The 27,739-nt window shown below is 43.6% G+C and overlaps 2 protein-coding genes across 3 annotated transcripts in view; one reads left to right on the top strand and one right to left on the bottom strand.

Annotated features, from left to right (window-relative positions):
* The window catches only part of LOC100586269, a 113,936-nt gene extending 92,641 nt beyond the window's left edge, over positions 1-21,295 (bottom strand). For both annotated transcript variants that reach the window (XR_001115685.2, XM_003265145.2), the window contains exon 1: positions 21,141-21,295. Coding sequence is in view for 1 of the 2 variants with exons in the window: in XM_003265145.2 (XP_003265193.2) it covers positions 21,141-21,142 (2 nt within the window). In the remaining variant the exon portion in view is untranslated. The remainder of the gene's footprint in view (positions 1-21,140) is intronic.
* Positions 21,296-22,411: 1,116 nt separating this feature from the next.
* Positions 22,412-25,694, top strand: JUN (Jun proto-oncogene, AP-1 transcription factor subunit). Its single transcript, XM_030812915.1, has one exon. It carries the CDS (start codon positions 23,390-23,392, stop codon positions 24,392-24,394), a length of 1,005 nt encoding a protein of 334 aa, XP_030668775.1. The 5' UTR covers positions 22,412-23,389; the 3' UTR covers positions 24,395-25,694.
* The last annotated feature ends 2,045 nt before the right edge of the window (positions 25,695-27,739 follow it).

Below are 27,739 nucleotides of genomic sequence, written 5' to 3'. Positions count from 1 at the left end.
ACCCTGGGCTAGACATTCTACCCATGCTGTCTCACTTAGGCATCTTTCATTCAACACGTTATTGAGCACCTGTTTTCAAGTAGGTCTATTCTACAAAAGAGGAAACTGAGGCTCAGGGAGGTGGGGTAACATGCTTGAGATCTCACAGTAAACAAGTGGTGGTGTCAGGACTGGAACTTTGGACTCCGGATGTTATTTTTCACTTTTCTAAGCTACCATGGTTTATGATGTGAACAGAATTAAGACAGAGAGCATGAAGGGAAGGGAGAAAAAGGGTGGAGAAGAGTGATTCAGTGCTGGCAGACATTGTGCTTTTGTTTTCATAGTCTGGGAGCAATTAGGTGGCACACCTCTGACTTTCAATTTGTTGTAGTGGGGCTAAATTTAAACCTTGAGTCATCTTTACCTGTAATCGATATGTATCAATGTGAGCAAAATTAATCATATTGTAAAGCTGCCATGGGAATTCTAGACAACATCACAACTATGGTACAAAGCACAAGCATGAAAGCCAGGCACGCCATTGCCGCAGACGAAACAGCGTTGTTCCCAAAGGTATGTGTGTGAAGGGCCCCTGAGCAGCCACCTAATTCTCCTCATCGCCCTGGTTTGGTTAAGATAAAAGTTGATCAGTGACCCATTCAGGCCCCAAATCACCTGGAACGTCAGTGCAGGCTCTTCCGTGCCATTTCATAAAGGGGACACACACATTCACAAAATCCAGCAAATATTTATTGAGCACTTACTGTCCTCCAGGTTCTGGGGACACAGCAGAAAACAAAACCAAGTCTGCTTTTATAGAGGTCACATGCTGCTCAGGAGAGAGAGAAAATAAATAAGTAAATGAATAAGTGTCTAATATGTCACTGATAAGTGAAAATAGGAAAACTAAAATGGAGGACTGGGAGTGCTTGGGTTTTTTTTTTTAATATTAAGTCATCAGGGAAGGCCTTTCTGATATGGTGCCATGTGGGCAGAGGCCTAAGGAAGTGAGAGGATGAAGCCTACAGATATCTGGAGGAAGAGAGAACTATATGTGTGTGTGTGTGTGTGTGTGTGTATATGTGTGTGTGTGTGTGTATGTATATATATATATATATATATATATATATATATATATATATACACAGATGTATATATTTATAAAAGACCCAAAGCAAGAATGTGCTTGAAAGTTCCAGTAACAGCCAGAAGGCCTTTGAGGCTGGAGCAGACTGAGCTAAGAGGGAGGTCAGAGAGTTCCAGAAGACAGGTCACACAGAGCCTTGAGGGCCATGGTGATGAGAAGCCACTGGAGGGAGTGGCACAGAGGAGCAGCAAGGTCTGGTTCAGGTTACAGAAGGACTGCCCTGCATGGATAATGAAACAACAGGGACAGATGGAGGCAAGGAGACAAGTTAGAAAGCTGCTGCCACAACCAGGAGACAATGGATGGTGACCTGGACAGAGGGCCTCGGTCACAGTAGATAGAAGCTGACTGAAAAGGGAAAAGAAAGGAAAGTGTTATGAAAAGGGAGAAGGAAAATAGTGGAAAGACGGAAAAATGGAGTATGAGAGAAAAGAATGTATTTTACATATCAAACAAGAACTCCGTCACCAATTATTAAACGTAAGACCCTAGGATGGGAATAAGGGGAAAAAGAACCAACTTTCGCTGGATCCCTCCTGTGTGTTACTGCTGCACCAGGTCTCATGGTTCCCACCTTGTGGTATTGCAATCATTTTAGGTAGAAATCAGGAGCCTTGATTGTGTAAATGAGGAATCTGAGGTCCAGAAAAGGTATATAGTTTCTGTAAGGTCAGACAGCCAATATGGGAGTGCTGGAATCAGAATTGAGTATCTAAGTCCAAAGCCTGCTCTTTCCAAACCTCACTCTGGCTGAGTGCAGAGAAGTGTATAGACATAGTTGCTGTCTCAAAAGCCTCCCTGGCATAGAAGAACCTCATGAGATGAGAACTGTTATCATCTCTATTTCTAGAAATGAAAAAACTGATGCCCAGAGAGGTTAAGTGACCTGCCCAAGTCATAGCAGCTGGTAAGTAACCCAGCCAAGATTCAAACAAACAAACAAAAGATTCAAACCCTGGCCTAGCTTCATATATCTTAACTACTACCCTGTATCATCATATGATGTAGTTGTTCTGAGCTTTACTATACAAACTAAACTTTATTTAAACTTTATTTATAGACAAATGGCGGGTATAAAAGGAATCAAGTCATCTAAGTCCACTACTACTCTAAGTCTTCCTGAAGAATACACACACACACACATGCACCACACATTTATTGACATATATACCTACACATATAGATATGGGCACACCCTTAAAGTACATGAATACACAACATTCCAAAGTCAATTACTTCCTAAATTATCGTCTGTTATCTGAGTCTCTGAAAGTTAAGTCATTTACCCAATTATGATGAATTGCCAATGCCATCTTGTCCATTCCCAACAAGTAGACAGAGGTGGTTTTGAAATTACTTATTTAAAAATCAACTGGAAAACTCCGTTAATTTCCTTCAGAAACTAGAGGAAGGAGTGGAGGTCGGAAGGCTGACATCTCAAATATTCATCCTTTACCAATAGAGAACTCCACAAAATACCAGCTCCTAATGCCTTGCTTGTTCTCTGGAAATACAGACTCAGCCTCACTATAATTCAGTTCTAAACATCAGAAAGACACTGTCTTCTGTTAGAGATGCTGTCGTGTAGATAAATCTGTGAAGACTAAATGTGTCCACTGATAGTCCTGAGTTTTAAGCCTGTTCCCACCTAGTCTTAGCTTGCTATGTGACCCCAACATGGTGACTGGGTACTCTCATAAACAAAATAAGAATAATATAATTCCTATTTCTTGAGCAATCATGAGGATTATAAAAGATCCTTTAAATAAAATGTCACACACAGGGTTGATATTTAATAAATCTTCGGTTTCCCTCCCGATTCCAGTAAAGAGGCTGATGGAGGGCAAAGTTCATAGTCTTGACCTTTTCCCTACAGGGTAGAGAATCACTAACTCCCAACCAATAGAACCTGTAATTACTATCCTTGGACACCACAGGAAGGAGTTTTAAAAAAAGGCAGATGTTTTCATGCATAAAGACAGGCCCAGGCATCGTTACCACGTTGCTAGGTGTTGTTAAGCCACCCACCTAGCCACAGAGTGGGCAGCAATTAATGTAATTAGCACAGTGATGAGTGTCCTCCACAATGATAAACAGCTCAGCCCTGCAGAACTTGACAGACCTGCTGCTCCCCAGGCTCCTGACCCTGAACTTCCACGTGGGGAGTGATGTAGTGTAGTTTAGTGGAAAGAGGCCAGGTTCTGAGTCTCATGGAACCAGATGTAAATCCTATCTTTGCTAATATCTAGCTGTGTGACTGAGGGCAAAGCACTTCACCTCTCTGAGCCTTAGTTTCCTCATCTGTCAATGGGGTTATTAATATTCTCACAGGATTGTTATAGTTACCTTCATCATCATCATCATCATCACAGAAATTGCAAAGGGTAGACAGCAGGAGCAGCCCATTTCTTTTTCTCTGGTTAAACTCAGAGGACAAACCTCTTATTTGATGGCTTTAGGGAAACAACTAGAGTTTGGGATAGAAAGAATATTGACACCCAGAAAAAAAGGGAGAGAAAACACTCCTTGATTTGATTAATTACTTAAGATAATGTTATAATTAACACAAGTGTTATCAGAAAAACTACTGCTTACATAAAACAGAGGCAACACAGCAATCTGGTAGTTGGTAATACAAGCATGAAACTTGCTGCTAAACTTTGGATCTAGCGATTCCGTTTTGAAAATTAACACCCTCACAAAAGAAGTAAAATAAGCCAAAGGTTATGATTTCTCTCATTCTCTCTTTCTCTCTCTCTCTCTCTGTGTGTGTGTGTGTGTGTGTGTGTGTGTGTGTGTGTGTGTGTGTGTGTGATGAAGTTATTGATAATCATTAAGAATTCACTAATTCATCCAATTGGTAGTTGCTGAGTGCCTGTAAGTACCAGATAAAGACCTTGAGTGTGGACAAATACACAGACACACACACCATTAGGATTCATTGAAATGAAGGCTCTGAAAAAGGTCTGTAAAAGTAGAGGGAATCAAGGGAAGACAGGAACCAATAGGACTACTGCTAAGCAAAACTGAAGCACTATTTCTGAGACTGACAAGGAAATCAGCCATATGGAGTCTTAGAAATGTGCATGTGAAACAGTGTTAAATGAAAACAAAGAAAAAAGAAAAACTGTCTCAGCACTCTGAAAATGTCAGAGCTAGAAAGAATCTCAGAGAACATTCAGTTCGGCAGTTCTCAATCCTTTCCATGACGACCTTGTGGCAAGTGAGGCTCACACAGCCTAACAATTCAGGCAGAGATCAATTAAGTTCTGGGTAATAAAAACAAAAATTCCAAGCCCATAGCTGTCACTCCACCATTTTCTCTTTCACCTGAGACAGCTTCAGTATACCGAGGAGTGAAGCTATTAGAGGAATAACCTTGAATCCACTCTAATTTGTTTAATAAAATAGGGCTTAGGAGTCCACACTGCATTGAAAGCCAGTGATCTGGCATAAGTCTTCATCAGTGGAGAAGCTGAGGCCCCAGGTGACCTATCTATCTGTCATACTAGCATATACATCTTGTTCAATTGGTATTTGTTGAATAAGTATCAGTGAATGAGCAGGCAAATGAGATGACGTGACCAAGGTTACCCAAACTGCATATAGCTGATACCATATACTGAATAAAACTTAGGGATTGGAACCCAAATGCCCATCAATGATAAACTGCATAAAGAAAATGTGGCACATATACACCATGGAATACTATGCAGCCATAAAAAAATAAGTTCATATCCTTTGCAGGGACATGGATGAAACTGGAAGCCATCATTCTCAGCAAACTAACACAGGAACAGAAAATCAAACACCACATGTTCTCACTCATAAATGGGAGTTCAACAGTGAGAACACATGGACACAGGGAGGGGAACATCACCCTCCAGGGCCTGTTGTGGGGTGGGGGGCTAGGGGAGGGAGAGCATTAGGAGAAATACCTAATGCATGTAGGGCTTAAAACCTAGATGATGGGTTGATAGGTGCAGCAAACCACCATGGCACAGGTATACCAATGTAACAAACCTGCACGTTCTGCACATGTATCCCAGAACTTAAAGTCAAAACAAAGAAACAAGCAAAACCACCCTTAGGAATTGGGATTGAATTTAGACCAAAGTACCTAGAAATGCCTGTTCTTATATTTCCTTTCTTAAATTTTCTCAAGCCTAACATAAGAAATGAAACAATGGCCTAGCTGACATAGTGGTGCAGAGTTCAGCAGGTAGGACAGAGGGGCTCATGGTAATAACCTGACATGAGTGCTAGAATCTTCAAGATATGGGAGGTAACTGCCTGGTCTCCAGTATGCAAAAGCCCTAATGGAGGACTGCATATAGAGTAACACTTTAACTGGCAGTCAAGGAACAAAGATTCTTTTAATAATAAAACTGGCCAAGTGCAGACCCCACAGGGCAAAGGCCTCAACACCTGATCATTGTTGGTGGCTCTTTCCTGCCTGTGACCATGCCCATCTCTCCTCCAACTGTAATGCCTCTCTTACACTACCCTCCTTCTGCCAGTTTCAGTGTTTATACCATTTATCTATATGCCCTCCTCAGAGAGGCCCTATCTGATCATTCTCTTTAAAAATATTCCCAATGTTATTCTTCAAAATCAGAGGATATTTAGAGATCTTCATGATCCATAGGCACAATCCTTTGCCAACTCTTTGGTCAGATGATGTTTACATATTCAACTAGTTCCAGAGCTACACCCCAGGGAAAACATAGTTCTAAGTTATAGGCAATTCCCACCCAGTTCTTTGCATTCATAACACACGTTTCTTCTTGTGATTTTATATTGATTTGTTGACTTATTGTCTCTATATAGCAGTTATCATACTAGCAATTCCTGTTAATATTTATTGGGCATTTACTGTGTCAGGTACTAATCTAAGTACTTTACATATCAATTAATTTAACATTCACAATAACTCTCCGAAATAGGTTGTCATGAGCCTCATTTGACAGCAGAGACAACTGATATCCAGAAAGGAATTTCACCAAGTTCATATAGTGAGTAAAGGAAAGGGTCAAGTATCAGACTGAGGAGATCTGGCTTCAGAGGTTAAGCCCTTAAACTATAGGCAATATGGAAGTACTGTGAAGGCAGATTTTATGCCTTTTTGCTCACCACTTTATCCCTAGAACCTTGTCTAGTGCCTGGAGTGGAATAGGGGCTCAACAAATTGGAAGGAAGGGAAGGGAAGGGAAGGGAAGGGGAGGGGAGGGGAGGGGAGGGGAGGGGAGGGGAGGGGAGGGGAGGAGAGGGGAGAGAAGGGGAGGGGAGGGAAGGGAAGGGAAGGGAAGGGGGGGAAGGGGAGGGGAGGGGAGGGAAGGGAAGGGAGGGAAGGGGAGAAGAGAGGGAGGGAAGACAGGAAAGAAGGAAGGAAGAAGGGAGGGAGGAAGAAGAGAGAGAGAGAGGAAAGAAAAAGAGAAGGAAGGAACAAAGAAAGAGAGGATGGGAGGGAGGAAGGAAGAAAGGATGGGAGGAAGGAAGGGCAGAGGACAGGAAGGAAGGACAGGAGGAAGGAAGGAAAGAGTTTGGGAGAGAGGAAGGAGGAAAGGATAAGAGGAATGAAGGAAGGCAGAGAGGACAGGAATGAAGGAAGGGAGGGAGGACAGGAATGAAGGAAGGGAAGGAGGACAGGAATGAAGGAAGGCAAGGAAGGGAAATGAAAGAGGACTGAGAAGGAGGCTGTTCTGCCAGCCCCATCATGTCCCTCTCCTAGATAAAGTAGGGCTGGGACCCACTGAGCAGTTCCCATGTCACGTGGGACCAACAGAGATGCAGGAGATGGTACTGAATGAAACACTGTCCCTGTCCCAGGAGTGTCTCCATCCTAGCCTCATGGTGGTCCAGTGGATCTGATGCCCTCAATGAGGTCTGGAACCTCTTCAGTGGGTCCCGGATTTTTCTCAACTTACAAAAGGAAGTTCAACTGTAATGCAAACAGTCTGCTCTGGGCCTCTGTGCTGGGCCCTCAGAGCACATAGGGGAATATGACAGAACCCTCTCTCAAGGAGCTCACAAGCTAGTGAAGAAAAGGAAACCTGAAACCAAGGAGGGGAGTGGATAGTAGCCTGGTCAGGCTGGAAAGGGAGGGAGGGACAGAGGGAGAGACTCATGTCTCTCACTGAATTCTATTATATCTCTGACAGTCATTGCTTATTCTGCTCATGAAGCCTGGGATTCGTTGAGAGCTGCAACCCCTCATCTGTATCTGTGGACTGCTCTGCTATACACATGACCCTGTAACACATGTTACTGTAAAACAAGGCATGACTGATAACTAGAGGAATGATAGCACAATAACATGCAACCTGCTTGATTTTTCCCAGGATGTCAAAGATTTGTTGCACCAAGGAGCAGCAGCTGAGCAGAAGGTACACTAGCATGGTTGAACACATTTGCCACAGAGAGATGGATAGTGGGAATACTGGACATGATGCCTTTACCCACCCCAGCCCCATCATGCTGGGCTGTTTGTCTACATTCTCCTTCTTGGAAGAGCTTTTGGCATGATGCTTTCCCCATTTTTGAACATTTGCCCTTGCCTACACAACTAAGCAGCCTCATCCCTTCCTTAAGCCTTCCATCAAGCAACCTTCACTAGTTTTAAAGTACAGTCCTAAATTTGCTATAGCATATATGCATTTGTGTATCCATTTCGTTATTCAAAGTTTAACAGGTCTTCTTAGCTCTACTATTTTTATTAGGATAAATATCCTAATCTTAGCATTGCAGTCATAATATTGTACAGGTTTTTGTGGTCTACCCAACCCTATTTTTGCAAAAGTCCTGTTTTTTTTATGTTCTTTATTATTATTATTATACTTTAAGTTTTAGGGTACATGTGCACAACGTGCAGGTTTGTTACATATGTATACATGTGCCATGTTAGTGTGCTGCACCCATTAACTCGTCGTTTAGCATTAGGTATATCTCCTAATGCTATCCCTCCCCCCTCCCCCCCACCCCTCAACAGTCCCCGGTGTGTGATGTTCCCCTTCCTGTGTCCATGTGTTCTCATTGTTCAATTCCCACCTATGAGTGAGAACATGCAGTGTTTGGTTTTTTGTCCTTGCGATAGTTTGCTGAGAATTATGGTTTCCAGCTTCATCCATGTCCCTACAAAGGACATGAACTCATCATTTTTTATGGCTGCATAAAGTCCTGTTATTTTTAATGTACAATTCTGTAGAACACAAGCTATTTCAGGAACCTGTATATAATGTTACAACAGAAATGCCTCTATCAGTTCACCAAAGGCTGTCCCATAAGCTGTCATGGCATTCCTTACATAAGTTCTTTGAAGTAAATGTCAATCACCACATTCACTTTTCAGATGAGAAAACTGAGGCTCTGAGATATTAAATGACTTATTCAATGGAAATGAATTAGGACTTGAATCCAAGTCTTCAACTCCAAGTCTATTTATTCAGTCTTCATTTTACCCGTGGCACTTAGCACAGTTCCTAGCACATGGTAGGCAATCAAACAGTAAGTAATTCTGGGAAAAATTAGTACTGTCCCCATAGCATTCCTCTATCTAATAATATCATTCATGAATGTCATTTTGAAAAATAAAGAAAGAAATATTGAGGAAAGCAAAGAGGTAACTAAATTTTTTTGAGCTCCTACTATGAGCCAGGAATAACCCTGGGTGCTTTGTAAACACACACACACACACACACACACACACACACACACACACACGGAGATAGCTTTTGTTATTCCATTTTACAGATGAGAAACTGGTGGTGAGCCATTTAAGGAAATTACCAAAGATTACAATAGCGGGAAGGAAATGAGTTCAGATTCAAACCCAAGTCTTCCTGATTGCAAAGCCCATCCATACTTTTCACTATTATCAGTGAAAAAGGCCTGTTACTTATGGAATAAGAGATGACTTTCAGTGGTAGATAGACACATTTATTTTATAGTTTGGTAATTATATTTATAGTTGTCTAAATGTTTATGGCAATTGATGCTTGTTATCCATTTACAATAGCACTCATCATCTCCTATAAAATTTGTCTTTGAGTTTTAAAAAAGTGAGTCCATTAAAGAAAAGTATTAAATAAATTGATTTTAGACATGTAAGTGGATATAGCAAAATGGAAACAATGATTAGTAAGTGACTGAAACTTGAGAAGCACAAATCTTAATCCTAACAAATTCCTTAATAAAACATTTTTGTGTATGTGATTGGTTCCCATAAGGTGTATTGGCAGATATTTTCTAAATTATTTAGAGTAAAAAGGAAATGAAAACAAATCCGATTCCGTGGGCAATATTTTAAGAAATTTAACATGCTGCCCTTTATTTCAATGTTCTGTGTCATTTGGTGTTTCTGTGGTAGTTGCTGTAAGAAGTGCTGGGTTCTCTTAGAATATAGGAAGCAGTAGAAGAATTCATACATTTTTTAAGAGATTAGTGGAAGTTTTCAGAGTCTAGTGAATATTCCCAAATGATCCACATGCTTGATGTTTGTGTTGTGCAGAGAAACAAAGTAAAAGGCCCTGGGACTACTCAAGACACCCAGGTTTCCATCTCATCTTTGGATGTTAACTTACTACATCACTCAAGTAAGTTATGGCTGGGGTGCTCAGTGTCTTCGTTATTTAAAGGACAGAGTTTTGATTTCCATAACCATTTTCCAGCAATGTGAGACACACCCAATAGAGAGAATGACTATAACTGGCAAGAGCAGTTATTCCTGTAACTTAGGAGGCACATGCCTACATGGGCACTAGAGCCCTTCCAGGTCTAAAAGTCTGATTTCATGATTTCAGTTCCCTGGGTTGCAGACGGCCATACAAACAGCAGTAACGTACACACATTGCCATTAAACAGTCTCTGGATTATGCTTAGAATGTCACACCACAGACAGCATGAGCCAAGCTGGTGTAAATTTGTAACTGGCCTACTAGATAGTGAGTATTCTGGTTAATTAAATGTCCATGTTAATATCACTGTGCTCATTATAACTGTAAATAAGGACTTTGTATTTTTAAGAAATGCATTATGTAACTGCAATATATCAAACACAATTTAAACTATCACTAGTAAGTGTTCTCTTTTCTTCACTTTATTAGTTTTTTCTTTGTTTTGTTTTTGTTTCTGTTTCTTAACTAAGAAATTAATTTATGCTTATTATGATAGATTACAATATTCACTCCCTCCTTCTGCAACCTCTATGACTTCCCAGCTCTACTGATACTGAACTTAGCCGTGATACTTGCTTCAGTCAATAGAATGTGGACAGAAATGATAACATAACAGTTCCAAGACTGGCCTTAAAAAGTTTCACATGCTTCCATCTACCCCAGTGTCTCCCCTGAGAAGAATATGCCCCTGGTAGATTCGACCTCTCTAGGATGAGTTCTAGAATGAAACACATGGAGCTCATTTGAATGTGACACTCAGCCCCATTTCTCCAGGTTGTAAACTATGCACACATGCAACAATGCATTAAAGTCAGCAGTTGCAGGAAAAGCCATCATCACTACTTAGAAAACTGTAAGGGTGGCAGCTGTAATGGGGAGGAGAGAAGACCAAATTAGGTCTTAGGAAGGTGAAGCCACCTCAACTGACCTGCAGACCAAAGAGCAGAAAATCAACTGATTAACACTGTATAGCACTCAGATTTTGTGACGGTTTGTTTCACAAGAAGAGCTAATTAACCTACCTATTGTGACAAGTAAAAATTTACAGAAATCTGATTTTTAAAGAGAATAAAATCTTCTCTCTAATCCCACCCCTGACTAAGGCTACTAATGGTAACCATTTGGTATATAACTTTCTGCTGTTTTTTTTTCAAGGATTAAAGGAGCAAATGCATGTTAAAAAAAAAAAAACACTTAGCATAGTGCTGGGCATATGAAGAAAGCACTCATTAAACATTAGCTATTTTTATTAGTATTCTCACATAAACAGATATACTCAGATATAGGTGTGTTTCAATTTGTGCAGAAATGAGACCATGCTATGCACATTACTCTGAAACTTGCCTTTCTTCACTTATTGCTACATCATGGGCATTCCTCTAGGTCAACTCATCTTTATAAGGTTAATTAGCTCCTTTAAAAATGGCTACAGGATATTCCATGGTTTGACTATTCCATAATTGTCTTATTTCCTTTACAGATAAAGAAACTGAGACTCAGAGAACTGAAAGTGTTTGCAAAATAGTTGCTACCCCTCCCTATCAAGTCTTCTCTTCTTCCCCTGTCTCAGGCTTGGTTTTGTGACACTGTGACACAATTTGGCCAATGAAAGGTGAGTGGAAATGCCCATAGGTAAAGCCGTAAGAGCCACCCCATGGTGACAGCTCTCACCCTCGTCTGTAACATACACCAGCAATATCTCAGACAGAGGCTGCTCCTTCAGCCTGGGTCTCGAAGTAAAGAGCTAAGGTGTAAATCAGGAAGGAAATGTAACATGCATACGAAATAACCTCATGTTGTTTTAAGCCTCTGAGATGCTGGGGGTTGTTTGTTGCCGCAACATGATTTAGAGAATGCTAACACAATGTTTCCAGACTTTCAAGTGTTTTGTCATTCATTACAAATATTCATCATCACTGGTTTGGTTAAGCACCAACATGCTAGTCAATAAAGATGTGAGTTGATGAAATAATCAGGAATAATCACCTCCCTAACTGTATTTTTAAAAACTACCAATAGCCTCCTCCTCAAGTTCCAAATAACTGGCAAAGGATATTATAATATCACAGAAAAGATAAGTCTACCTAGCCCAGTAGGTTGAGGACCATCCTTTGTGTGTGGGAAGCCTCCTAGGTAGGTCAGTATTATAAGAACTTTGACCCAGTTTCTCTATGTTGCAAACTACATACACACAAACAGGCAACACTGTGCTAAAAGGCAGTAGTTCCAAGAAAAGCCATCATTGCTACTTAGAAAACTGCAGGGAAGGCAGGCGAAATGGAGAGGAAAGTAGAATAAATGGGACCTTAGGAAGTCTAATTCCAGCTTCACCATGTATCAGCTCTGAACCTCAGTTTGCAAAGAAGACTGCTGTGAGGATCCAGAGGGACAGCAGGTGCAGTCACGACTAATAAGAAAAAGAAACATGTATTCTGATTTTTTTAAATTACAAGTGGAATACATGTTCGTTGTAGAGAATTTTAAAACAAACAGGGAACATAAGAAAGAAAGTGGAAATTACCCAAAAATCACAACCATTGACATCCTGATGGTTAGTCAGCCATATTTCCTCCTAGGTAAATGCATACCCATATTACATATTCTACTTGTACATCACACAAAAACTTCTGAATGCATTTATTAAGTATATGCATACATATATTACAAGACCCTCCTCTCAGGCTCATTCTCTCCATTCTTCCTTCCCAGTTTACCTTTTTGTCCCTCCAAACATGCCCCATATTCAATAATATCCAGGCCTTTGTACATGCACTCCCTCTTCCCAGAATATTCTTTCTCTCTCCACTATCTCCTCTTTTTCTGGCTACTCCTACTCATCTTGGAGGGCTCAGTTCCTAGAGGACAATTATCTGACCGTGACCCTTGTCAGATTTCCCCAGGGCACCTAGAGCATCCTGTTCCTTGTTTTTCATAGCATTGCCATACTGGACTAGTCTTGCCTCTTTATCCTATTTTCCTTGCTAGACTCCAACTTGTGGGCAGGTACTATAGCTTTTGTTAATCAGGGATTACCAATGGCTGTCCCATAGTAAACGCTCAAAATTTTTTGAATAAATGAGTAAAATACTTAACAATATATGCTATCTATTTTTCTTCTGAAATCCCCAAAGCACCTTACAGTTCTCAATAAATACCCACTGAAAGGTTAAATATGGAAGAGTATGTGCGACATGGTAACATGCCTCATGAAGTTTATAAATTAGATGGGAAGAAAGCATTGTAAAAGGAACCTCAGCACAATTAAATGCTATATTCTTTTCTTCTGCCTCCTCCACTACTTTTCTTCAAACTAGAAAGAGCAGAACAAAATCCCTAAGTTCAGTTCCACATTTGTTTCTTCATTGAGGGTATCCTGCCGCACTAACTGAAATAAAACAGCAGCAGCTTTAACACATATGCTCCAACATTTCAGTGACTCAACGCAATAAAGTTGATTCCTCATTCCATCAAAATCCTATTGAGAATATTTCTGGTTGATAAGAAACCTTTCACACAGTTATTCAGAGATCTGGACTCCTTCTAACTGTGGCCCTGCCCTTCTCTACAACCTTGGAGTCACAGAGACCAGGAGATGGGGAGAGATGGTTTTATGAGCCAAGCCTGTAAGTGATACACAGCACATTCACTGCATTGACTAAAACTCAGCCACAGGTATTTAGAAAGGAGGCCAGGAAATGTAGTCTATCTGTACATACAAGAGGAAAAGAAAAGAGGTTTGGTGAAAACTGTAGTTCTTCGCCACAGTTGATAAGGGAGTACCTAATCTTCTCAAGTGATCCCAAGACCAGGTAATTTTGATTTATGGATACTGAAAACACTTATTTTTTTGACAGAAAAATATCCATCTAATAGTGGACATGAGAATGTATCATTCCAGGTTTACAAATTTTGAAGGTAAAAAAAGGTCAATTCCAGAAATGAGAAACAGTGATGTTAATGACCACTCCAGAATTCTAAATGAGATTCCTTAAGATGGCTTTTATGAACATTGAAAATAAAAATGATGATTACTATAAGTACAACGGGCTGACAAGGAATCATCATAAATGAACCTGGCATCATTTCTGGCACATAGTTGATAATAAATACATGTTGAGCAGGGGAACTACAATTCTACTTTTAAGGCAACTATCCTATTGACAAATAATTTTAACTTCAGAAAGTTCCTTCTTAAATATAGGAAAGTTTTCTTCTCTAACTTCTAACCATTAGCCTAGCTCTGACCTCAAAACCTACAGAGACTGCTATGGGTGCTCTCTTGGTCTTCCCCCTGCCTTCTCCAACCCACACTTCTCCCAGTCAAATAATCCCAGTTCATTCAATTCTCCTCCACAAGACAAGGTTTTAGGCCTCACCATTTGGCTGTCCTTCCCACAGAGATCAGTGGTTGGCCAAATTGCTTTCCAAATTTCAGGCCCACAATATTCCCAATGATGGGACCCAATGGTGTCCAACCAGTAGCATTTAGTAGAATTACTACTCTTGGCTTTGGGCATCGTGTCCTTACTTTGTGACTAGAAGTATTTAAGTAGTGAAGATGCTAGCAAAGGAATTTCTGCATTGGAAAAAAGGCAGGACTTGGAAGGTGACCACTAAGGACTCTTGTCGCTTTATGATCCTATAGGTTTTGCAGAAGCTCTGAGTAGAGAGAAGGCATCACCCTAAGTGTGATAATTTATACAACAGTCACACATTCCTCCTTGACAAAAACCTTGAAGAAAATCCAAGAGGACTTCCACAAGGGCTCCGATGTATAAAAAAGATGTATTTGGGTATCTTCTCTGTGCTAAGCATGCTAGATGCTATGGATACAGTGGAGACCAAGAGATACGGTTTTTCTATATTCTTGACACTTGGCATCTAGTGTGTGAAACGGACTTTAATAAGATAGTTTTTATAAAAAACAAAAAATACATAATTACATAAAGAAATATAGAATAATACTTTTTAAAACATTCTATTATTAAAAGAAAATCACCATTTCCCTGGCCTCAGTTTTCCATGATGGGACATCTGCTAAAATAACCCGCTTATCCTTTCTCTCCATCCTTTATATATACTCCCCATAGGAAGAAAAGTAATTTGAGTTATCTGATTTCTGAGTTCACAAGAAAGACCCATGCATGCCACCCTCAGAAACTGGCTGTCTCTTTTCAGAGTCAATTCGTCCAAAGGATGTATACACTCACTGTACCTCTGGAGAAGGTCTGCAACTGTCCATCATTGCCAGGAACGAGTAGGTAAGTTTAATGCATGGGTGAAACATCGGTGCTATGGGTTGAATGTTTGTCTCCTCCAAACATCATGTTGAAATATGATGCCCACCTGTTGGAGGTGGGGCCAAATGGGAGGTGTTTGGGCCATGGGAGCAGATCCTTCATGAATAGAGTAATGCCCTCCCTGGGGGTGAGGCAGGGAGTGAGTTCTTCTAGCTCTATTAGTTCTCAGGAGAGCTGGATATTAAAAAGAGCTCTGCACCTCCCCCTTTTCTCTCTTGCTTCCCTTTTGCTCATGTAATCTCTACACACCCAGAACCTCTTCATCTTTTCTCATGAGTAGAAACAGCCTGAGGCCCTTACCAGATGCAGATGCCCAATCATGAACTTTCCAGTCAGCAGAGTTATGAGCCAAATACACCTTTTTTTTCTTTATAAATTACCCAGCCTCAGGAATTCCTTTATAGCAACACAAAAGAGACTAAGACAATCAGGAAATCCAATGTGGCTTCCTGTTTGCCATACCCTCCAAACCAGTCTGTATTAGCTTTCACATCGATATTTTGATCCCCACTCATCTGATTCCTGTGTCTAACTCTCAGCTAGTTCTTAACTCCAGAAGGTGAGAAAGGGGTGTTATTCATAATCCTTCTCAAAGAAAAGTTATAGGGACTTATGAGACTATGAGGAGAAATCTAATTTACATGGAGAGAGGGCACATTAGGAAAAATCACAGAAAGTCTCTGTCATTTAAGCTAACATCCAAAGAAAGATAGAAATTGGCCAAAAAACAAGGATAGGCTAAGAGGGCTCTTATAAAGGTTCTTAGACAACAAATAGTTTGTCTTATATGAGGAACAAATGAAGGCTAGTGTGGGAGTCATTAGGATTGGTCACCATAGTATTGTGCTTTCTGGTCCCCTTGTGGCTTGGCTGGGCTGGGCCATGAGACTAGTTTTAGTCAATGAATGTGTGAGAAGTGACATGTGACATTTTTAGGAAAAGACACTTAATTGCTGTGATGAGACCCTTCAAAGCTGCCTTTCCTTCTACCACGAGATCTGAAATGTTCCTGAAAGTGGGTATTCCATCAGCCTGGGTCCTAGAGGAAGGTGATGTGATCAGAGTGCTTGCCAACCCTTGCTGGACATATTATAGGAGCAAGAAAAAAAAAACTGTATTTCTTAAGTCACTGAGGTTTGGGAAAAAAATAATTTAATTATAGCATATGAGCATATAGGAACAAGAAAAAAACTTTATTTCTTAAGTCACTGAGGTTTGGAAATATTTTTAATCATAGCATAACTTAGGCTATCCTGATTGATTCAGCCAAAGGCAGTGTGGCTGGAGAAAAGTGAGATGAGAAGTCCTAGCTCTTTTAAGCTAATAGGATGCTTTTAAGGAGGCTTCAGCAGGGGAATTTGACATTTTCCAAATATTATGTATTAAAACAAGGTACTATTGCTACTCAATCATTAAAACACCCGCTTCATTCCACTATGGAAAAGGCTATTTAAAAAAAATCCATCAACAAGCATTTACTGAGCACCTCCTATGCTTTCATATGCCAGGCTCTGTATTAAGCACTGGAGATACAAAATAAGAATAAGACACAGTTGCTGGATTTGGAGTCAGGGATTTAAGAAGACATTTACAAGACCATGTGAAAAACATTCTCTACTTCAGGTATGTACCCAGTATGGTGACAGCCAAAGAGGATAATAACTATTTGAGGTGAAGGAGGAGATGGGGTGAGGGAAAGCTTCAGAGGTAGTGATTATTTGAGCTGGCTCCTGAAGGGTGAATAGGAGTTTGCCAGGTAGCCTTTTTATTAGGGATAAAAGTACATGCAAAGACAGGAAACTGTCAGAGTGATGGAAAATGTTTGGGGTGGCAGCGACTCAGAGGAATGGAGGGAATGTGGAGTGCAGGGTGTGGTAGACTGCAATACTATTCAAAAGTACTTACTGCCCCTCCTCACTGACATCAGGCTCGGTCATGTAAATTGCTCTCAGCATAAGCTTTAAGAGCCATGCTTTTTTCTCTCTGCTATGACAGTAATGTTTTAGAAAGAGCGTGCTTCGTTAACCAAGGTCTTTGAGCAAAGATCATGTGTGTAAATCAGAGACACAACCAACTTATGGTGGATGTATTAGTCTGTTCTCACATTGCTAATAAAGACATACCTGAGATTGGGAAATTTATAAAGGAAAGAGGTTTAATGGACTCACAGTTCCACATAGCTGGGGAGGCCTCAAAATCATGGCAGAAGGCAAAGGAGAAGCAAAAGCACATCTTACATGGTAGCAAGCAAGAGAGCTTGTGCAGGGCAACTCCCATTTATAAAACCATAAGATCTTATGAGACTAATTCATTACCATGAGAACAGTATGGGGGAAACTGATCCCATGATTCAATTATCACCACCTGACCCCACCCTTGACATGTGAGGATTATTACAATTCAAGGTGAGAGTTGAGTGAGTACATGCAATATGAGTGAAAACAATTCTGTGATTGTAACCCAGTAAGATTTTTGGATGGCTAACACAGCACAACCTAGAGTATATGGAGGTGTGCATTTCCAGCTCTTTGACTTCCGGGTACCTAGTAGGATTGCACTTTCCTGCACCCTTTAAGTAAGGCATGGTCATGTGACGAATTTTAGCCAATAATATGTAAATACAATAAAAAGTGTCATTCCTAGGAGGGAGCTTTTAAAGCCAATTTGAGTTCACCATGCTTTCTTTCCCCTGCCAAACTGATGGGATGATTGTTGAAGCATGTATCAAGATGAAACCTTCTTCAGACTAGGTTTCTAAATGAGCACATTAAGCAGAGCCCCATGAACTTGAACATGTAGTATGAGCAAAATATAAAATTTCTTTGTTAAGCCACTGAGATTTTAGGATTCTTTGTTATGGCAGCATAACCTAAACCATCCTGACTCATATAAAAATTGGCTACTAGATATGGGTTAGTGTAATAACAACAATAAGCATAACAACAATAAAACTAAACAATCATTTAGAGGGCGATAACTAAGAACACTGCTATCAGAAGCTGAAGGGATGGTGATCTGTTTGGTAAACATATCACCTGTGATATTGTAGAAGACAGATCATGAACCTGATGAACTAAAGAAAAGGACTGTAAAACAGAAAGTGAGTAGTGTGTGTTGGTGGCTGTTGGATGCATTCTGAAAGTTACTACAAGCCATTCAAAGATGAACTCAGAAAAATTTGGCCTGTTTGCAATCAGGAATGAAATGGAATAAAGAAAACCTATAAATCCAGGGATTTACATCGTTAGAAGAGGCAATTGTTTCCCAGTTCCAACTAGTAAAATATAAAATCAAGAAATACTTTCAGCAAGAAAGGACTTGGAAGAAACTAAGCTTTGAAGTAAGGATCAAGTCACAGAGTATGAACCTACTATTAAAACCTCAGGATAGGAGGCCGAGGAGGACAGATCACCTGAGGTCGGGAGTTTGAGACAAGCCTGACCAATATGGAGAAATCCCGCCTCTACTAAAAATACAAAATTAGCCAGGCGTGGTGGCACATGCCTGTAATCCCAGCTACTCAGGAGGCTGAGGCAGGAGAATTGCTTGAACCCGGGAGGTAGAGGTTGCAGTGAGCTGAGACTGTGCCATTGCACTCCAACCAGGACAACAAGAGTGAAACTCTGTCTCAGAAAAAAAAAGGATCAATTAAGATCTTACCCAGCATATACTTTCAACTGGACAAAATGGCTCTGGGAAAAGGAAGAAAGGTCTAACTCTCCCACCAAAACCCAATAAGCCCAAAGTGCTCAAAATCAAGTGAAGAGCAAGAGAGTGAGACAGCAAAAGAGAGACAGAGGAGTCAACAGGCAGGAGAGCAGGAAAGCAAAGAGATACGGCAAGCCAAAGAAGCATGTCTGGAAAAGAATTTTGTGGCTATTGGCACATGGAACACCTTATATCAGATAGATAAGAAGCCTACCTACACATATCAAGACTTAATGTCACTCTGCATCTCCCCAACTTTTAAAAGCTTATTTAAAAGCATATTTTCCAATGCCTGCTTTAGCTGTGGAAAAGGAAGACTCTCCAAGGGCAAATCCAGGAGTCATGGAAAACAATGGGCAGGGCAGCTTGGTGCTGTGACTGGATGGGTCTTTAGGTTGATTCCCTTGAATAAAGAATGAGGGAATTCCACCAGGGGAAGGAGAGTAGACCAAACATTTGGTGAACAGAAAGGGAGACAGAGTCTTTAGTGTTATTCTCCAAATATTCCTGGAGAGCCCTTTGAGACACCTGGTAGGATTATAGTGATCTCAAGTTAGGCATGGCCATGTGACTGCTTTGGCCAATGATGTATGGGCAGAAATGATGTGTGCCGTAAGTGGATGCTCCGACAGCCATGATGTTCCGAGTTCCTTCCCCACAGTCAGGATAGCTGTGAAAAGGGGTATCAACACAAGGCCTCCTTCAGCCTGAGCCCTTGAGTGGCTACAATGAGCAGAGCTACCCTGCCAACCTACAATGGTCATGTAGCAGAAATGACCAACTTTCACTGGAATAAGCCACTGATATGTTAGGGTTGTTTGTTAGGGCAGCATAACACTGCCTTTCCTGACAGAACTAGGAGTGAGAGATAAGGCTGGAGAGAGCAGGAGTTAGATTGTGAAAAGCCCCTTCTCCAAGGCATAGGAATCGGAACTTTCCTGGTGGTAAGGAAAAGCCAATGAAGGCTTCCAAGCAGGGGCGTTAACATGAACAGATTTGTTATTTTTTTGGATAAAATATGCTATTTCTCAACATAAGGAGAAGATCAGCCTACTAAACCACATGAGGCAGAGAGGAACACACAGAACCTTAGGCAAAAGATATATATTTATACAAAGTCCTAAGTCTTGAAATTTCTAAATACAGGAGCTCTGAACGGAGTTACAGTCAGAGAGGATCAGGCAAGAAAATTTCTTCTATGCCACAAGCACTATTTCCTGTGCAGATAACTAATACTCCACAAGAAAGTTTGCCAGAGTAGAGAAAATACAAAGGAATGTAACATAGACCTGAGGTCAATTTCCAGCTGCCTGTGTGACCTCAACAAAGATACTTAACCTCTCTGGGCCTATTTCCTCACATGTTAAATCTGGATAATAATATATGTCTCTCAGGACGGTTGTGGGGAGAAAACAGCGTATTTAAATTGCTTAGGAGAATGCCTGGCAGATAATAAGTGTTTAATACATGAAACTTATTTTTATTACTGTTATTAAAAAATATTTAGAACACCAACTCCCTGATTACAACAGAAAATGATTCAGGGCAACAGACAGAGGAGAATGTTTTCTCCTTGAGGAAGTAACTGGATCTTGTCATCACTGTATACCTACCCCACCCCCTCCCCAGCTCAGTGCCTGGCTCACAGTAGGCTTTCAGTTACCCTCTGCAGATCAGTGAAAGCTAGGTGAGTGCCCGGAGTGAAGAAAAGTTGGCAGGTTTCCCACTGATACCAGCTGCTGTTGGTTTCTGAACACTCAAAGCCGCAAATACCTTAGGGCTGGGGGCAATGAACCCAAGGCTGAATTCCAAGTTCAGAAGCAGCGAAGTCTGAATTTAGAACCTAGGAACTTAAACTGCTGCAGGTCCAACTTCAAGCCCCAATTCTAGACAGAGGCTTGGGAAAGAGCTGACTTCTAACCCTGTTCCCCCTCTCCTCCTCCCCTCGATGCTTCTCACAGGAAAGTACACCTGGTCCTGCCAAATCACACTCTTATATCCTGGCATCCTATCCAGGCTCTGCGAGGATGGAAACTGCGAGGCAGGGGAGGGAAGCGGGCTGTTTGGCCACCACCTCCCTAGTGCTGCAGACGACCCTGTCACACTAACTCCTGGCAGCCCAGTGAGGTGGACGGCACCGGCCCCACCTGCAGATGAGGGAAACGAAGCTCTGAGGAGTTCCGTGATTTGCTTGCTTCACACTGTGGCAGCCTGGCCACGAAAGAACCAGGATTCCCGACTTCGGGATTCTTTCCACCACACACTTTCGTCCCTAAGGGGTGGGGGGCGGGGGGAGGATAAAATAACAACCGCGGAAAAGGAACCACTTACATGTGTCTAGCGCTTCCTAGAGGCTACCCAGGATATGGGCCCACCACCCGGCCGGGAGTGCAGAGATTTGAAGTCCAGGTTCTACCCCGGGCTCCGAGTACTACTGCGTGACTTTATGCTAGTGTCCGCCGCCTTCTGGGCTTGTTTTCCCGGAAGCAACTCGGCGCGGATGGAGTATGTGTGTGTGTGTGTGTGTGTGCGCGCGTTATGTTGTGCGTGTTGTGTTAAGCGTGTGCGTGTTGTCCGGGGGCGGGAGGGGGAGTAGACTAAAACCGGGGTTCCCCGAGTTTCGGATCGCCTACACGCTTGTTCCCATCTGGACCCTGTTACCCACTAATTGCGCCCACTATAAAAACTGCCCCTCCGAGGCAAAGCTGTGAACCCCTGCGCCGTTTCCCCCACGGTCCCAGAGGATGAAGTGGGGTGCAACGGAGACTCAGCTGAGCGTCCAGTTTCGAGCAATACAAATCTCTCAGCTCCTAGGAGCAGCCAGACGACCCCGCGGACCGTCGCTCCTGAACTTGACCGAGATGCAAACTTCGGAGCGTTCTCAACGTGGGGGGCCGACTCTCGGGAGACCGCCCCCAAACTTAAGCCCCCTTAGGCTCACCCCCAACTGGGACTTCACAGAGCCACCTTAAGGGCGGTACTCCCGCCCCCCGGAAGTGCGGGGGGGGTGGCAGCGTACTTGGACTCTCAGCCTCCAGCCCCGCGCGGTGGCGGCCGCCGGTGGATGACTTCGGGCCCCACGAGTGGGGAAACAACCACCACCCCTAGCCCGCATCCCTGGCCCAAAACAACTGGCCAGGTTCCCCGGCCTCCCGGGTCCCTGCATCCCCCGCATCCCAGTCCGCAGCCGTGAACTTGAGCCCCCCCTCCGTCAGAGGTTGCGAGCGTCCGCCAGCTCGCGGCAGCCACCGTCACTAGACAGTCAAACCCCAAGACGTCAGCCCACAATGCACCGGGCGGGCCGGGAAAAACGGCCCGGGGAGGGGACCGGGGAAGAGAGGGCCGAGAGGCGTGCGGCAGGGGGGAGGGCAGGAGAAAGAAGGGCCCGACTGTAGGAGGGCAGCGGAGCATTACCTCATCCCGTGAGCCTCCGCGGGCCCAGAGAAGAATCTTCTAGGGTGGAGTCTCCATGGTGACGGGCGGGCCCGCCCCCCTGAGAGCGACGCGAGCCAATGGGAAGGCCTTGGGGTGACATCATGGGCTATTTTTAGGGGTTGACTGGTAGCAGATAAGTGTTGAGCTCGGGCTGGATAAGGGCTCAGAGTTGCACTGAGTGTGGCTGAAGCAGCGAGGCGGGAGTGGAGGTGCGCGGACTCAGGCAGACAGACAGACACAGCCAGCCAGCCAGGACGGCAGTATAGTCCGAATTGCAAATCTTATTTTCTTTTCCACCTTCTCTCTAACTGCCCAGAGCTAGCGCCTGTGGCTCCCGGGCTGGTGTTTCGAGGAGTGCCCAGAGAGCCTGGTCTCCAGCCGCCCCGGGAGGAGAGCCCTGCTGCCCAGGCGCTGTTGACAGCGGCGGAAAGCAGCGGTACCCACGCGCCCGCCGGGGGAAGTCGGCGAGCGGCTGCAGCAGCAAAGAACTTTCCCGGCCGGGAGGACCGGAGACAAGTGGCACAGAGTCCCGGAGCGAACTTTTGCAAGCCTGTCTTGCGTCTTAGGCTTCTCCGCGGCGGTAAAGACCAGAAGGCGGCGGAGAACCACGCGAGAGAAGAAGGACGTGCGTGCGCTCAGCCTCGCTCGCACCGGTTGCTGAACTTGGGCGAGCGCGAGCCGCGGCTGCCGGGCGCCCCCTCCCCCTCGCAGCGGAGGAGGGGACAAGTCGTCGGAGTCCAGGCGGCCGAGACCCGCCGCCGGCCGGCCACTGCAGGGTCCGCACTGATCCGCGCCGCGGGGAGAGCCGCTGCTCTGGGAAGCGAGTTCGCCCGCGGATCCCGAAGAACCGCTGCGCCCGAAGAGCGCTCAGTGAGTGACCGCGACTTTTCAAAGCCGGGTAGCGCGCGCGAGTCGACAAGTAAGAGTGGGGGAGGCATCTTAATTAACCCTGCGCTCCCTGGAGCGAGCTGGTGAGGAGGGCGCAGCGGGGACGACAGCCAGCGGGTGCGCGCGCTCTTAGAGAAACTTTCCCTGTCAAAGGCCCCGGGGGGCGCGGGTGTCCCCCGCTTGCCAGAGCGCTGTTGCGGCCCCGAAACTTGTACGCGCAACCCAAACTAACCTCACGTGAAGTGACGGACTGTTCTATGACTGCAAAGATGGAAACGACCTTCTATGACGATGCCCTCAACGCCTCGTTCCTCCCGTCCGAGAGCGGACCTTATGGCTACAGTAACCCCAAGATCCTGAAACAGAGCATGACCCTGAACCTGGCCGACCCAGTGGGGAGCCTGAAGCCGCACCTCCGCGCCAAGAACTCGGACCTCCTCACCTCGCCCGACGTGGGGCTGCTCAAGCTGGCGTCGCCCGAGCTGGAGCGCTTGATAATCCAGTCCAGCAACGGGCACATCACCACCACGCCGACCCCCACCCAGTTCCTGTGCCCCAAGAACGTGACAGACGAGCAGGAGGGCTTCGCCGAGGGCTTCGTGCGCGCCCTGGCCGAACTGCACAGCCAGAACACGCTGCCCAGCGTCACGTCGGCGGCGCAGCCTGTCAACGGGGCGGGCATGGTGGCTCCCGCGGTAGCCTCGGTGGCAGGGGGCAGCGGCAGCGGCGGCTTCAGCGCCAGCTTGCACAGCGAGCCGCCGGTCTACGCCAACCTCAGCAACTTCAACCCAGGCGCGCTGAGCAGCGGCGGCGGGGCGCCCTCCTACGGCGCGGCCGGCCTGGCCTTTCCCGCGCAACCCCAGCAGCAGCAGCAGCCGCCGCAGCCGCCGCACCACCTGCCCCAGCAGATGCCCGTGCAGCACCCGCGGCTGCAGGCCCTGAAGGAGGAGCCTCAGACGGTGCCCGAGATGCCCGGCGAGACACCGCCCCTGTCCCCCATCGACATGGAGTCCCAGGAGCGGATCAAGGCGGAGAGGAAGCGCATGAGGAACCGCATCGCTGCCTCCAAGTGCCGAAAAAGGAAGCTGGAGAGAATCGCCCGGCTGGAGGAAAAAGTGAAAACCTTGAAAGCTCAGAACTCGGAGCTGGCGTCCACGGCCAACATGCTCAGGGAACAGGTGGCACAGCTTAAACAGAAAGTCATGAACCACGTTAACAGTGGGTGCCAACTCATGCTAACGCAGCAGTTGCAAACATTTTGAAGAGAGACCGTCGGGGGCTGAGGGGCAACGGAGAAAAAAAATAACACAGAGAGACAGACTTGAGAACTTGACAAGTTGCGACGGAGAGAAAAAAGAAGTGTCCGAGAACTAAAGCCAAGGGTATCCAAGTTGGACTGGGTTGCGTCCTGACGGCGCCCCCAGTGTGCACGAGTGGGAAGGACTTGGCGCGCCCTCCCTTGGCGTGGAGCCAGGGAGCGGCCGCCTGCGGGCTGCCCCGCTTTGCGGACGGGCTGTCCCCGCGCGAACGGAACGTTGGACTTTTCGTTAACATTGACCAAGAACTGCATGGACCTAACATTCGATCTCATTCAGTATTAAAGGGGGGAGGGGGAGGGGGTTACAAACTGCAATAGAGACTGTAGATTGCTTCTGTAGTACTTAAGAACACAAAGCGGGGGGAGGGTTGGGGAGGGGCGGCAGGAGGGAGGTTTGTAAGAGCGAGGCTGAGCCTACAGATGAACTCTTTCTGGACAGATGAACTCTTTCTGGCCTGCCTTCGTTAACTGTGTATGTACATATATATATTTTTTAATTTGATGAAAGCTGATTACTGTCAATAAACAGCTTCATGCCTTTGTAAGTTATTTCTTGTTTGTTTGTTTGGGTATCCTGCCCAGTGTTGTTTGTAAATAAGAGATTTGGAGCACTCTGAGTTTACCATTTGTAATAAAGTATATAATTTTTTTATGTTTTGTTTCTGAAAATTCCAGAAAGGATATTTAAGAAAATACAATAAACTATTGGAAAGTATTCCCCTAACCTCTTTTCTGCATCATCTGTAGATACTAGCTATCTAGGAGTTGAAAGAGTTAAGAATGTCAATTAAACTCACTCTCAGTGCTTCTTACTATTAAGCAGTAAAAACTGTTCTCTGTTAGACTTTAGAAGTAAATGTACCTGATGTACCTGATGCTATGGTCAGGTTATACTCCTCTTCCCCCAGCTATCTATATGGAATTGCTTACCAAAGGATAGTGCGATGTTTCAGGGGGCTGGAGGAAGGGGGGTTGCAGTGGAGAGGGACAGCCCACTGGGAAGTCAAACATTTCAAAGTTTGGGATTGTATCAAGTGGCATGTGCTGTGACCATTTATAATGTTAGTAGAAATTTAACAATAGGTGCTTATTCTCAAAGCAGGAATTGGTGGCAGATTTTACAAAAGATGTATCCTTCCAATTTGGAATCTTCTCTTTGACAATTCCTAGATAAAAAGATGGCCTTTGCTTATGAATATTTATAACAGCATTCTTGTCACAATAAATGTATTCAAATACCAATAACAGATCTTGAATTGCTTCCCTTTACTACTTTTTTCTTCCCAAGTTATATACTGAAGTTTTTATTTTTAGTTGCTGAGGTTAACACTGCTGCAATCTGAAGTGACTTGAAAATTAAGAAGCAAAGAATTTAGGAAGAGTCAAACTAGAAGTTGTGATCTGAATGAAACAGTCTCCCAATTTCATTAATTCTCTCCCTCTTTCTCCATCTCTACTACTTTCTCTCTACTACCACCCCTCACCCCCAAATAAACCCCTATGCCTATGGAAACTAACAGTTTAGCATTTTGGATCTGTCTATAGTTTATTTCTTAATTTGTTTCTAAAATAACCTTGTTTAAATATAGAATCAGTCTCAAAAGATAGTAATCTAATACTATGGAAAAGATTCACAGGAGAAAACATGCACACTAACTCAATGATTACATGCGTAAATCAAACCTCAGCTCTGGGGAAATGGGAAACTTAAATTTTGCCTACAGATAAAACAGGAGATCAACAAGGCAGTGCTCAACAAGGGAACAATTTTTTGCTTGGTTGCTTTTCATCCCAAGAGCCAGTGTGATTATCAGGCAGCAAAAGCAATTTGATATCCAGGAATATTTCACAAACCACTAATTGAGTCAGGGCTGTTTGCTCATTAGCAGTGTTCTAGTACCCAGTAGGTCTGGGAGTGCTAATATCCTGCCTGTGGCTGTAAATCCAAATACACAAAGAGTTTCTCCTTAGGAGTGTATCTAGGAATGGAAGAGATTGGACAGGCTTGTTAGCTTCAGATATACTCTCCTTTGTAATAACACTTCTTGAACAAAGGGTTACTGGGAGCAGAGCCCAGTTTGCCAAACTGAATTTGCCGATGTCAGCAACCCGGAAGGTGAGATGATTTTGACCATATGTAGAAATAGCAGAGGGACAATAAAGCATTTTGGGGTGGGGCTCTGTGGAAGCTAAACAAGAGCCAACTAGAAAAAATAAGCAGGCTGGGGAATTAATTACCTGCAAAGGTAGACTAAGCCCAGACAACAGTACAGCACAGAAAAGCCACACCACTCCCCAGTTTGCTTTAGATTTCAGTGTTTAAAAAAGTCTGAAACTCAGGCCTATCCCCATGCTTGATTGTTTCAATTAACATTCTAAATGTATATTCTTGAAATTCTAACCATTCTAACCAAAAGGGGTGGAAAAAAATAATTGTGGTAGAGGAAATTAACCCATGATCTCTGGTAAATTTTGGAGACAAAAGATTAACTGCTTATAAACACTTAATGGTTAAGTTTACTATGGGCCTTCAATGAGTTAATCTTTAGGTAACACTAATAGTTGGAGAAGATGAAGCTGGTGACACATAGTCATTAATCCTCTTAATTTGTTTTACACATATATATATATATGTTACATATATAAAATAATTCAATCAAGGACATTTAACCTTCTGTGTCTATCAGGACAGAGGGTTCATGAACTCAATGAAAATGCCCAGAAAGTTGTGTTTGTGTGTCTGTAAACACTCTTCTGAGGAGAGAGATTTTTGCTTTTATTTGACCCTCCCAGAGTTCCATGACTCAAAAAAAAAGGTTAATAAACCATGAACTGACCAGCTACATGCCCACTATCAGAAACATATCTTTGTATGGATCTAAATCCCATGCTCTTTCTTTCACCCCTTCATGTTTCTGCTTGCATGTGTTTGCCTGGAATACCTTTCCTTCTAGTTCAACTGATAAATCCTACCCATTCTTCAAGTCTTGGTGTAAGTGACACCTTCTCTGTAAAGCTTCCCTTGGTAATTAATTCCATCTTCAAAAGGAATGAATAATTCCCTAGTGAGCATGATAACATTTTATCAAAAATCCTATGATAGCACCTACAAAAATGTATTATGAACCTCTGTGTCTCCTGGTCAGAACCCTATCCTCTTCATCAATGGACTCTCAAACTTTTAATGTAGCGCCTGGCATATAGTAGATGTTCATAAAATAAATGTTTGATGACTGAACGAACAAGTGAGCTCAAACGCTCCTCCAACATAATTCCAAGTCTTAGTTTC

The sequence above is a fragment of the Nomascus leucogenys genome, chromosome 5 (assembly GCF_006542625.1).
Source record: "Nomascus leucogenys isolate Asia chromosome 5, Asia_NLE_v1, whole genome shotgun sequence".
In the NCBI taxonomy this organism is placed as follows: Eukaryota; Metazoa; Chordata; class Mammalia; order Primates; family Hylobatidae; genus Nomascus; species Nomascus leucogenys.
This window is presented reverse-complemented; position numbering and strand designations above follow the sequence as displayed.